Source organism: Cavia porcellus, unplaced genomic scaffold, assembly GCF_034190915.1.
Source record: "Cavia porcellus strain 051 isolate PalLab524CR breed Dunkin Hartley unplaced genomic scaffold, mCavPor4.1 scaffold_9, whole genome shotgun sequence".
Lineage (NCBI taxonomy): Eukaryota > Metazoa > Chordata > Mammalia > Rodentia > Caviidae > Cavia > Cavia porcellus.
In genome coordinates, this window is record NW_026947492.1 from 11,752,671 (window position 1) to 11,766,098 (window position 13,428).

Consider the following 13,428-nt stretch of genomic DNA (forward strand, 5'->3'; position numbering starts at 1 on the left):
TGTCAGCACCAGGGCTCTGGCTGGCACAGCCATGCTGGCAGGACACCACTGGGCCCACAGGTCAGGGAGCCCAAACGTGGACAAGGTGGACTAACTGTGCAAAGCCAAGTGGTCAGCAAAGGACCTGATGGCTCTCCTGATTGCCACAGCATCAGACACCCAGGGGCTACCACGTGCTCAGAAGTCCAGGTGTAAGGGACACCTTCTAAGCCATTCAGACAGGGCCCAGGTTCTGCAGCCTCTTCCTTCCCTCCAACCTTGAGGACGAGGCCTTGAATGGGATTGAGACAACCTTCCCAGGGCTGCCTGGAAAACAGCCCTGGAGAGGGCCACATACACACGCTGCAAGCCCCAGGCCAGCAGAATTAGCTTTGCTATATGTCCTACCCAGCAAGTCCGAGCATACTGTGGTCCATGGAAAATGGAGAAAGGGAGAAATAATCCATAGCTTCCACACTTGGAGTGCTAAAGGAAACCACTATGACAGGGAGCTGAGCACAGGCCGCAGAGGGACACGGTGGCCAGACAGGTCTTCTGAGGGTGTGCATGCTATCTAGGGTGTGTGTTCTCTTTCCAGACAAAAGGTGTAGGGAAGCCAATTAGGGAGGGTGCGGTGTGGGTGGGACACCTGCTTCCCAAGCAGGTTCTCCACCTCGTCCTCCTCTTTTGGCTGCCCAGTCCCTCTTCAGGCCATGTGCCCCACTGACCCTCTCCTTTACGTTAGCGGGAAGCAGCCAAGCTTGCCATCTCAGGAAAGACAGGCTGTGGCCTTCATCACCCTGCCTGGTGCAGTGGACACTGCTGAAACACTTCTGTGTGCACGCTTCAGTTGCCAGTTGGGAGTGTTTTGAAGTCAGGGGCCATCACACACATGTCGGGGAGGTCCTCCCTCCCCACCCACTCAACACTCCCTGTCACAGTCCAGAAGAACCCAGAAAAGAACGGTAGTTCTCAGAGAGCAGTCAGGAGGGAGCTGGGGACTGGCACAAAGGGAGGGCTGGCCTGGTAACTTTGGTACCTTCTGACTTTCTCTCCCCAAGGGTCAGAGTGGACACATCCACCTCCCTCCCTCCACAGTGGATGCCAGAGAGAGCAAGCACAGGCATCAGGTGCCCAGGCCCTGGGTCCAGGAGCCTGGTGAGTCCGGGAACTTCCGCTGCGTCTGAATTGTCCATCCACCAGTCACAACCAGTGGAAGAACACTTACTAAGTGCCTGCCTCAGTTGCGGTTCTGTTTTAGGCATCCCACTTCCCCATCTAGACCTTTCGTGGGTAGAGAGGTATCCACTCTGAACCAGGTGAGTATCACCTCCCTGCCCCCACCTTGAGTGGGTGGTACCCTCTTCTCTTCCATCCTCCCAAACAGAATTAGCAGCCTGCCACACAAAGCTAGGGAGAGTAACAAAAGGAGGGGTTGAGGGGTGGCTGATCACCCTTCTCTCCAAACCTTCAGGCCCTTTGTCCATCCTGGGATTAGGTTAACCCCTAGTGTGCTAGAAATCGCCAGTGCTCTGGGAAAGCTTTCTCTGGATTCTGGCTGATGACAAATGGAATCAAAAGATTCCGGGTGCTCAAGCCCTGGTGGTCAGGCATGTCCTGCAGCCAGCCTGAGCTTCTAAGCCTTGCTGGCTTCCTGGGCTGTCCAGTGTGACATGAAGACCTCCTGCTCTCACCAAGACCACACTGTGAGGGGTTCAGGCATGCCCCTGTGACTCTCCACTCCCCCCATCCTAGGAGGGAGACACTAGGCAGCGGGGACGGGGGGACACCCCCTACCTGCTTTTGAAAACTGCTTTTCCTGGCATCCATCACCAAGCAGCTTCACTGAGCCCTAGCATGGGCTGGCTGGCAAGGGAAGTGAAGGAGACTGGAATTCTCCTTCCCAGATGGCACGCAGGCCACAAAGCTGGACAGCCTGGCTGGTTCCTTGTTCATAAACTGAGGCACCAGTCTGCAGCATCATAAGTTGGGGAGCTAATATTCTTACCACTGGAGGAATGGTCTTTTTTCTAACCCTCCTAATTTTGTCCCAAGGTAAAGACCACGTGCTCCAAGTCAAGGGCCACCTTACCTTCCAAAACCTATGCAGCTAGGGCCAGAAGTCATCTCAGGTTTCTTCCCAGAGGGCTAGAGGGACTCTGCCCCTACCTTGATCTAAATTGTTTGTCCCGAGGGGAGCCCCGTAGCTTCCCCAGGGACACAAAGGGTTAAAACTAGGCAAGGGGACCCGGTGGGATTTGCCTTCTAAACGCATTTTCCAGCTCATTCCCCAGCACAATGTGCCACGCCGGTCTGCCTCCACCCCCACCCCACCCCACCCCCCACCGCACCGGTCAGAATGGGCTACTAAGGGCTACCCTTGGGTCAGGCCTAGAGTTAACCCCTCGGCTGCTGGCGCCTCGAGTAAGGACATGCGGAGTGTCCTCAGGGTCCCTCGGGAAAGTGGGTCACGCAGCCACCTTGGCTGGCAAGAAGCCCGCGGCATTTCCCTCGGGGAGAACCTCTGCTTCAGGAGCGGAGTTCCCAGGCGGAGCCCAGGGAGCCCAGTCCCGCGCAAGGAGTTTGCAATTGGGAGCGAGGAGCGCTCACCCTCCAGGAAAAGGACCTGCAGGTGAGCAAGAGCCGCCTCGGTCGCAGGAGCCAGAAGCCGGCTCTCAGCGTCCGTCCGCTGTGAGATGTGGGGCGGGAGGGGCCTGAGCGCTCGAAACCGTCTGGCAAAAGGCCCCGAAAGAAACGAAGCCCCCTGCATCTTCCCGACCCGCAGCCCACCAGCTCCCACTGATGACCTCCCCCTGAGGCTGTTGTCTTATACCCCGAGAATTACCGTGATTATTTTGTATTTATGTAACATGCAGTGTTTTCAAACTGCTTCTCGAGCTGAGAACTGGTTATTAAATAAATGGAACGCTAGTACATATTATTATTTTCGTGACGAACTGAGCAGAGAAAGTGCTTTCTTGCTACACGGAGACGTGCATCCGACCGCCTTCCTGCAGGGCAGGCTGTTCGGGTTCTCATCTCTTTCTCTGCCGTGCCACCTCCTACCCCCCTCACCAGAGCTATGACCCAACTTTCTGTCTCCGTTCACTCCCTGCAACCCGATGGTGCCCGCCATCCAGTTCCCAGCTCCGGGGAGCCGCTGGCTGGGTGGGGGTGGGTGGGGAGTCAGAGATGAACGCGCCTACCTGGGAAGAAGACGGCGGTCAAGCAGAGAGAGAGTCCCCACCAGCGTCCAGCGGCGCCCGCGAGCTCCATCCGAGCCATCGGGGTCCGGGGGTCCGGTGAGAGGGGCGGCGAGCAGGGCGCTCCCCGCGCTCCAAAAACCAGCCCGGAAGACGAGGGCGGATCGCTGGCGGCCCGCAGGCACTCGGAGGATCCAGGTCAACCGCAGCCGTCGGCCGAAACGGGTTGGGCTGGGTGGGTTCCGCGCGCGCGGCCGCGATCCGGGCCCGGGGTGCAGCCGGCTCAGAAGCTCGGCAGATGCCCGCCGCAAGTTGCACGAGTCATGCCCCCTTCGCCACCTCGGTTCTCCTCCCCGCGCCGGTCCCCGCCCTCTTCTTCCACGCAGAGCCGGGCTGGGGAGAAGAGGGACCCACCCCCGGCGCGCCCGGCTGCCCGGCTGCGCGGCGCGGGCTCCCGGCCCCCGGCGCGCTCACACCCGCCCTCTCGGCTCCAACTTGCAGGCGTCCATGGCCGGCCGTCCTCCGAGGGCGGCGGGACGAGCCCGGGCGGCGCGGAGGGTCGGGGCCCGGGCGGTGCGGCTCGGTGGCGGCTGCGGGCGCGGCTCGGGCTGTGCGTCCGGGCGCCTGGAGGAGCCGCCGGGTGCGCCGCGCGTCCCCGCTGGCTGCCGCCGCTCCGCCGGGTGCAGGCGATCCGCAACAATGTGGAGCTGCCTGGGCGCCGAGGCGAGCCGCGCTCGTCCCTCTCCCTCTCTTTCTCTCACTCGCGAGCTCCAGCCTCGGAGTGCGTGATGTCAGCCGGGGGAGGGGTTAGCGTTAACCCCCTCCTGCCCCGGCGCGCCCGACCCGGCTCGGCCTCCGCCCGCGCTCCCGCCCGCACCTCCCGGGCCCCCGCAGAGGCGGACGCGAGCGGCGGCTGCGGGATCCCACTCCGGCTCCCAGATGCCCCTCGGTCGCCTTTCAGCCCCGGAGAGGGCCGGAGGGAGGGCTGCCCGCCTCCATCGCTGACAAAGGGACGTAGTGACCCCTAGCGGCCGGTTTCGGGGAGACGAGACTGGGTGGGGGTGGAGTCGGGATAGGGCGGGGGGCGGCCGCGGAGGCGCCTTGCGAAGGACGCTGGCCCTAGCCGTGTCCGAGCGGAGAGGGCTGCGGCAGCCCTGTCCTCTATTCCTGACCCATTTCACAGATGAAACTAAACCAGATGACACCAAGGCGCCTTGTCCAGGGCAGAGAGTGCCAGAGCTCAGACTAGAACCCTGGAACCAGGGCTGCCTCTCGGGGGTCGGTGAAAGGGAGGTGCGTCTCTGCACCCGGCCATGCGGAAGCCGCTGAGAAGCCCGCGGAGGGCATTAGCGTTTGAGATGGGGCACTCGGGTTTCTGGTAGGGTGTTTGTTGTAACCCTACCGCCACCAGAGGTTCCTTTTCCAATAATCGAAGCACCCTCCCATCCCCCAAAGTAAGCACGAAACCTCTCTCGGTTCCCTCTCCCTGCACTTCTGGGCGATTTGCAGAATTTCCACAAAAGTGGCCCATCCAGTCTGTCCCCTGCAGGGCAGGGGCTCTCAGTCCCATGCTGTCACCACCCACTACATCCGGGTATGGTCGGCGTTCTGCCAAGGCCCTTGGCAGCCCGAACCTTGTCCTCTCCCCCTTCTCTCTAGACCTCTTGTCCCTGTTTGTGGCCCGGGGGAAGCAGACAGACAGGATTTCCCACTGGAGAGCCGAGGTGTCCCCAGAGGCAGGAACAAGCAACGTTACCTTTGCCCTTTTGCCCTCCAAGCGGGCAGGAGCAGAGGGAACCAGCTTGTTTCTGATAAGATGTAAATTCTGGGGGAGTAGGAGAGGCCCAGGGAGGAGGGGTGAGGAGTGTCTCCTGGGCAGAAGTCAAGTTCAGCTCTGCACTGAACACTCGCCCTCCTCCTCGATGACCTCTTCTACATTTGACACATGTAACCCCAGCTGTCTGTAGCGAAATACTGTGCCAAGTTTAGGGTACACAGAATGGCCATTGAATTTGTCCTTGCCCTTATGAACTCAGTCTGGTGGCACTGGCAGGGAGAGACCAGAAACAGTTGCCTAAAGAAGCAGTGATTAAGGTCGCTGTGTGGCGTGGGTTTGGTGGGTCACAGGGAAAGGGGCCAGTTTAGCCTGGGCTGCAGTATATGGGAAGGGACCATTGACTGAGTACGGCATCTTTTAGATGCAAGTAAGTTCAGGAGGGCAAGGTTTCTGGGAGCTGGGTTTAGGATAGGGAAGTTGCATAAGGAAAGATCAACAGTTAGGGGTGGGGTAGGCGCCCACCAGTGCTTGGTCCTAACTTCAACCTAAGCTGGAGGAGGAGACAGGTTTCCAGATCTCTGGATTGTGTCAAATAGTCACTGGAAGTGGGTTTTAAACTGAAGGATGGCCTGTCAAATTCGTGGTGGCCATTTGGAAAGCCAAGAACCTATTATCTGGCTGGCAAGTGCTTTAAGGGCCAGGGCTGAAGTGACTTCCCTGCTTGTGGCCTTAAGACCATGCACCTGGCACACGGCAGGTATGAAATGGATGGGTTGGAGGGGGCCAATTCCAGATACACCGGTGTCTGTCAGTTTTCTGCTTCTGGGAAGCAGGGATTTTTGAATTAGCTGCTCTTAAATGAGCTTGCAGAGAAGGTGTATCAGTGGGGACAAGGCACATCTTCCCATGGATGCGTTGGGTGAAGAAATAGTGGCGATTAGGTGACACTGTCTGGTTGATCATTCATCATCTTTAAACATGCAGGAAAGGAAAATGTTACATTTGACAGAGGCCCTAAAGGACATCAGATTTGGGCCATGGGAGGCAGAAGAGGAAGCACAGTTTGTGCAAAGACATGGAGGTGCACAGAGGTAGGTGAGGTCCTGGCAGAGTGGATCAGCAGACAGCTCAGTTTGTTTTGCATTCTGGGGATGTGAGGAAGCAAGGGACAGGTTGATGCAGCCAGTGAGATGTGTGCAAGGCCCCTGTGAGGTCTCCTGCAGAAGTACAGGGCTTACCATCAGGAGAGCAGGCCCTTGTCCCTTACTGGCAAGTTACAATCCCTGGAGCCATTCTTGCTTTTTCCATGTTTAACTATCATACCCCCGTTCTAAAGCCAGCCCTGTTGATTTTGCCTTCAATCTACATTTTATGTCTAATGACATCGTTTCACTTCTGCTGTTATCACCCTGTCCCTGAATTCTTGATTTCTTTGTTGTCCTTAGCTTACAATGCCAGCTGGCAGGGTAGCTGGTACACACTGAGGAGACGGGGTAACACACTGGTCAGACACACGGAACCCCAGAGCTAGACTGCCCCCGCTCAAATTCTTAAACATAATCTCTGACCCTCGGTAGCTGTGTGTCTTTGCCAAGTGACTTAATGTCTATGTACTCAGATTTCTCTGAGTAAATAGAGAGAAATAATAGCACCTACCTCATGGGGTTTTTGTGAGGATTAAGTGAATTAGACATTTTACTTGGAACATACGTGGTGTATGAGGAACACTGTTTAAGTGTTAGTCATCATTATTGCTGTAATTTGTTTCTCTACAACCAATTTTGCTTTTTTTCTGCCGCAGGAATGTATGTGTGTGTGTGTGTGTGTGTGTGTGTGTGTGTGTGAAGACTTTTTATTTGGAAATAATTTTGAATATACAAAAGACTTGCAAACATAGTAACAGAGTTTCCATATTGTCTTTATGCAACTTCTCCAAAAGTTCATATCTTATATAATTATGACACATCCATCAAAACTAATAAATTAGCCTTATAATAAACTATTAATGGACTACATAGATTTTATTTGGATTTATTTATTCATTTACTTGGATTTCCCTAAGTTTCCCCCTAATGTCTATTTTCTGGTTTAGAATCCGCTTACACTTAGCATAGCGTCGTCTTCTAATGGGAATGGTTGGGTGGGTGTGTGAGACTCTGAAGGCCTCCCTGGCCTGCTAGACTCTGAAGCCATTGTCAGGTCCTCAGCAGGGCGTAGGGGACGCTTGCCTGCTTCTGCGTCCTTGTCTCTCCCTGCTCCCAGACTGGTAGGAGCTGCTGAGCTTTCCCGACAGTCCAACCACCAAACTTCCCCAGTACCAGAGCCGTTTTAGCCTCACCCACATTCTCCTACTTCTCCCTTCGGGCTTGGTCTGTGTGTGTCATTTCCTCACGGTGGACAAGGCCAGTCCTCTCTCTCTCTCTCAGATCCTCCTGTGTCTCTCTGCAGACTGCCTCAATCCCCCTGTATAAAGCTTGGTTCGCTTCCCACCAGCCTGGCAGCTCCCCCAGCACAGAGGCCATATCAGTTTTGTTCTCTGCTGTATTGCTTGGTAGCCCATAAACACTTCATGAGAACGTAGCTTGATTCACAACCTGTGCCAGTTTCTGCCAATCACTTTCCTTTTCTGGGCCTCAGTTTTCTTATTTGAAGATGGAGGGGTTTAATGTGAGTTTTCATATTTTATTTTGAGAATCTTAGAATTTCTTATCCCCTCTATTTTTAAATATTTGACTTATAATTTTATTGACTGATTGATTGATTTTACTGGGGATTGAACCCATGGCCTTTACACTGAGCTATATCCTCCATCTTTTTTTTTTTTTTAAATTTGAGACAAGTCATCGTGAGTTTGTTGCTCTCCTGCTTCAGCCTCCAAGAGGGATGGATTACAGGCATGTGTTACCACACTCTCCTCCACTAATAGAAACTATTTTAAAGAGCATGTTGTCTTCATGCACCTTAAACACTGGCCTTCTTAATAATTCTTCTTAATAGATTTTTGATTTCTTTTTTTAAAGTTTGCTTTAAAAAGTTTGAAATTCCTAATGGATCATTGCATTCTATGTTATGTGTTGTGATACTTTTACACTCCCTGATTTTTCCTGTTTGAAAACTTTTTTCCCCATCCTTCCCCTCCCCTTTGTGGACTGTGCTAAGCCACTGAGGGTTTCTGAGCAGAAGCCCTGATTGGGAGCTCTAGAGGCCGTGCCCTCAGGAGGTGCATCTGGCAGTGACACGGGCTGAGTGCACAGTGGGGGAGTGGGAGCCAGGGGACTGGGCTGCTATGCCAGCCAGCGAGGAAAGGATGAATGGGGACGGAAGAGGGAGTTGCCCACAGTGTGTGGTTCTGTGGGAAGCAGGTAGGGATCTGAAGGGGTCTTAGGAAACAGTGACCTTTGAGGGGATGATGCTGGTGGCCACGCAGGGACAGAAGCCAGATCAAAGAGAGAGCGGGAGCGCATGGAGCAGGTAGCTTCTCTGTATTTGAGAAGTTTGGCTCTAGACGGGGCAGACCAAGATGATCACAAGCTTGGAGAAGGATAGGAAGCCAGGCCAAGGGGTTTACCTCTCGCTTTTTGGTGGGGAATCAAATGCAACTGAGCATCATTTAGTCAGAGGGAAGGCGGGAGTGGACAGCAAAGCACTGGAAAGGCAAGTGGAATAATTGAAAGAAGGTAGCATTTATGGAGCAGGCTGGAGCGGGGAGAGCAGGGAGGAGGCAGCCTGGTGAGGCGAAGAGGCATCTGTCTCAGTCTGGGGAGGCACAGAGAGCAGCCCATGTGGATGGTTTGGGGTGGGAAGCAGAGAAATTAATAACAAGGTGCTTGTAGTAGATGGGAACTGAAATCACCTGCAGAGAGACACTGGAGGGTGGCTTTAGACTTTAAGGAAGGCCAAAAGGAGCAGAAGAGAAGCCTGACCTGCACCTTCCAGCCCCTGCAGGGAGAGAGGAGCGTGTGGAATCTATGTGACTTCATGGGGGAAGAATCAGGACAATGGGCATAATCCCCCGGGAAGCAGGCCCTGGTGTAATGTAGGGAAGGCTGTGCGGGGACCTGGGCTGACCAACAATGGCAGGAAACACCAGTCATTTTTCGGACAGCGGCTACAGGTCCGTTTTCCAGGAATGCTGCCCTGGGGCTCCTTGCGTGGCACAGAGGTAAGTTCCACCTTCCCCTTTGGCTCTGAGACTCGATGACTGTAGAGATGTCTGACGGTCCACTCAGAGACCAGGTGGCTGGGCTCGCCTTTCTCGCCTGCCTCAGATCTAAGGCAGCGAGGAGGTGACCAGACAGAGGCCATCCCTCTTCTCAAAGCCCTCCTTCCCCCAGCTTCCCCGGCATCTTTCAGACAGGCAGCTGTTCAGCTTGGAAAACACCCAAAGTCAACACAATAATGACTTCCCCTCCCAGCCCTATCCTAGGTCCTGTGTGTCACTCGGTTATTGGCTAATAAAGCTTGCTTTGATGTGAGGGGAATCCTATGAAGAAGTCCCCAAGATGACCCAATCAACTGAAATCTGTGGACAGGAGAAGAAAAAGCTGTTGCAAGGGTAAGATAGGTCCTCAGTCTGAGATCACTTGAGGCTGAGGGCAGAAGAAGAGGAGAGGAGAGGAGAAAGGATCCTGGGGCTGGGGGGGGGGGGCATGTCCAAAGTTCAGCCATCCCCAGCAATGACCCCCCCACCGCCTGGGTATCCCCCCTTTTCTAGCCCAGCAGGTCACCCTTACCCCAGGCAGTGCTCCTGGGGGCAAGGTATAGCCCCGAATCACTGTCATCTCTCCACGGTAGCTGTGGTGATTATGACGGTGCTTCTCTATCTCACAATGCTCAGCAGCACCTAATTATTGTTATTCTTACGGAGATGGCTCCTATTGCCATGGCTGCCATGCTCTTGGGAATGATCTGCTGAACACAGCTGCACCTTATCTCTAGGTCTGTGAGCCAAGGCTTCAAAGTGGAGTCAAGGTGGCTGATAGGCAGCCTCTTCTGGGCTCTGTGTCTCAGGCGTCTCTGTAGCTATCAAGACTGGAACTCTGAGCAGCATAGAGAGGATCCAGTCTCATCTTGAGCAACCCAATTCCCAGAAAGGGATTTGGAAGGCAAGTCAGTGTACATCCTGCATCTTGTCTGGTGGCTCTTTTGGCATTCCTGTGACTCACCATATCCAAATCTGAGACATTCTCTGTGTTCGTGGGGGCAGCAGTCTTGCTATGGAGAAGGCAGTGATGCTGACCGGAGGACTTCATGAGGGTCTGAGGAAATCTTGGATCATGAGGATGGGAAGGGACTTGGCAGAGCTCCCACCTAGAACAGGTCCAGCTGAGGAAGAGACAAAAGGAAAGAGGACTTCAAGGAAGAGACATTTAGCTTTCCCCCCTCACTCGCTTCCCTTAGATGGTGCCCCTTCATCTCAGGCCAGGGGGTGTGGTCAGGATGATTTTCAGGGTGGATTACTCATCCAGAAGAACCATTTTTTTTTTTTTTTTTTGGCAGAAACATATGTAAGGCAAGAGATGCCAGGAAGAGCAGAGATCCCTGGTCAGTTCAAATGCAGCAGAGAAAATAAGCTGCGGACATTTCCTCTGGAGGAGTGTGGAACTGTGGGTCTTTGCCTTGTCGGGTGTCTGCCCTTCCAGGAAGGAGCTGGTGAGAGCTCTGTCACTCTTCCCTGAAACCTGCACAGTACACAAGACCATGTTTGCATGACCACCTGCTGAGGCCCAGCTGGGGCGCTGGGCCAGGAGTCCCCGCTGTATGAAGGGTTCTTTGGAGAGAAGATAGCACTGAGCCCAGGCTCCGCATGATTTGGGCTAATGAGGGACAGAGGTGACGTAAAGAATCTCAAATGAGTCTAAATCAGTTTCTATAAAATGAAGGGGAAATAACAAGTCTGATACATATTCTGCTTACAATTCTGTAAAAAATAGCCACCATAGAGCAATAAATTAGAAGGCAACATGGAGAAGTGAAAGTTACTTGTGGGTAAAGATTTTTTAAATTTTAATTTTATTTAAAAATTTAGTATCATTGCGAGGTTGCCTTAATAGCAGATTTAATATTTTTCTATAGTCTATAAGATGCTTTTCCTGTACATATGCACTCCTGAATTACATTTGCTTTAGATTGACAGTAGTGTCCTGTGTTTCTTGGGCACATGCTTCTGGGGAGAGGTGTTCCAGGAGGGTGCCAGAGGCCTGAGGGTGACATCCAGAGGGCAGGCAGTGCCCATGTGGGTGACTGAATTTTGAGGACCCGAGACGAGGTGCTGATCAGGAGACAGCTGAGCAGCGAAGGATGCTGTGACCTGCTGTCAGGAGTCCTACCTAGCCTTTTGCCAACCATGAGACCTGTAACAAAAAGGATGACAGACCCCTCCTCCCCCCGGGGCTTTCTGATGAGGAAGCTAGGACGTTCCTGATAAATCAGGACAAATCAGCCACCTACTAATGAGCTTCTTGACCTTTTAGGCCTCGGTCTTCTCCCATGTAAGATGGTGCTGATGACACCGGAGACCTTTGTATAAGCACTGTGAGAGCTCCACATTCTTCACACCTGTTGGGCTGGGTGATTATCACTGGTGGGTGGGATGGCGGGGAGGAGAAGGAGGGTTCTTCCCAGTGTTGAGAGCTAAGAGTTAAGAGCCTGTCTAGAAGCCAGGTGTGGTGGCACACACCTATGATGCCAGCACTTGAGAGGCTGAGACAGGAGGATCACTAAGAGTCTGAAGCCAGCCTCAACTACACAGAAAGAACCTATTTTAAAAAAGACCATGATTATATATGCACATTTAAGGCAACTAATCTCTCGCAATAAACTTTCGTGGGAGTACAACTTAGTGCTAGAGTACTTACCTAAAACGTGGATGATCACGTTCCTGAGTTTGATGCCCAGCACAGCAAAAAACCCCAAACCAAACCAAACCAAACCAAACCCAAAAGGAAATATGTATGGACCACCTGTAACAGGCATGTGCTGGGCATTGGGATAAAGCTGTGTACATGCTCCTGTTCCTGGAACCAAAGACTACTGGGGAAGGCACAGATCCATGAGGAAGGGGTCAGGAAGGACCAGGAGATTTCTGAGGTCAGCAGAACCCCAAGATGTGGGGCCTGCGAGCCAGGGATGTTGTGTTGTGGGGAAATGAAATAAGGGAAGAGAGCCCCAGTGCATAGCAGGACAGTGTGGCTCAGTGTGGCTGGCTGTGCAGGAGCAGCGAGGGGTCTGGGAGGAGGCTTGCCTTGTATGCTACCTTATTTTTGGACCGAGTTCCTAGGGCAGCAAGAGGCCGTGGTAGGACTGGAGCAGAGCAAGCGCTTTCACGCCTGCCCACTCAGCAGCTCCCGTGTACATCATTAAACTCTGATACAGACGAGAGGCGCTGTGTTAAGGTGGCAGTCCTGAGCCGGGCCGGTTTGTTGTGCAAGACCTAGGTCCTCTGACCCAACTGCGTGGCTCTATCTGCTGTGCTCCAAGGGCCCTTGTACTGGCCTGTCTGCAGAGGGACCCTCATCTCCCAGCCTGGTGCACTCACCTGCACACTCCCCTGGCAGGAGCCTGTCTGCCTGGCATAGGCTGTGGCGCCTCCTCCCAGGCACATGGCTGTCACCACAGTGCGTCTGCATGGGCTTGATGCTTTGTGTGGCAGTGGCACTCGGGATGTGCTGGGGATTCATGCGGCCAAGACAGCTGATAAATCATGAACAGTTATACTGACCTTCCCAGGAAAGAGGAAGTAGGCGTGCACCCACATGTATATGAGTACACACACACGCCTGTGCACACTCATTTAGACTCACTGACATTTATGCCTACATTTTCATTGAAACTCAGGCAAGCTCTCAGAAACACTCCCTGCTACCTGGATGAGATGCATAAACATGGCATTATATTTATCATAGACACGCTGCTCAAGCACTAACACACATATGTTGTAAATGCTGTCTACACCGACTCAGATAGATGTCTGCACAGCTGTGCTGGCCCACACCCCCTCACATCCTAAAGAGATGCCATGAGGATTAGAAAGGAACATTCCGATTAAGCATTTAACTCAATGCCTGAGACACAGGGCTTTGTATTGTAGTTTAATGATATTACATATGAGTATATTAAGAGATTTTAATGTATGCACATATACTGACGCACATATACTGATACACACATATACTGCCTCGTATATGCTTTTAAAAGCAGGTTCAAGCACAAGAACTTCACCCTTTCACAAAACTGATGCATGCAGACTCCTGTACACAAGTGAGCTCACTCTCAGACCTACAGGCTGCCGTAGTTTGTTCCCCCAGTTGCACCTACGCGAAAGCACAGCAGCAGTAATAATCATAGCAAAACCAGGTTGGGTGATTGCTTTATATTTCCCTGAGGGCTTTCAGACCTGTAATCCTATTTGACCCTCACGGCAGCCCCACGGGATAGGTGGGTGGAGCGGTATTATTGCTCCAGGTTTAT

General features: G+C 53.3%; 1 protein-coding gene across 2 annotated transcripts in view; it reads right to left on the reverse strand.

Moving 5' to 3' along the window:
- The window catches only part of Nectin1 (nectin cell adhesion molecule 1), a 108,373-nt gene extending 104,288 nt beyond the window's left edge, over window positions 1-4,085 (reverse strand). Inside the window, exon 1 of one of the 2 annotated variants that reach the window (XM_063255929.1) lies at window positions 3,186-4,085. In XM_063255929.1, the coding sequence (XP_063111999.1) occupies window positions 3,186-3,264 (79 nt within the window). In that variant the 5' untranslated portion in view covers window positions 3,265-4,085. The remainder of the gene's footprint in view (window positions 1-3,185) is intronic. The other variant, XM_063255928.1, reaches the window with a different exon arrangement.
- Between the last annotated feature and the right edge of the window lie 9,343 nt (window positions 4,086-13,428).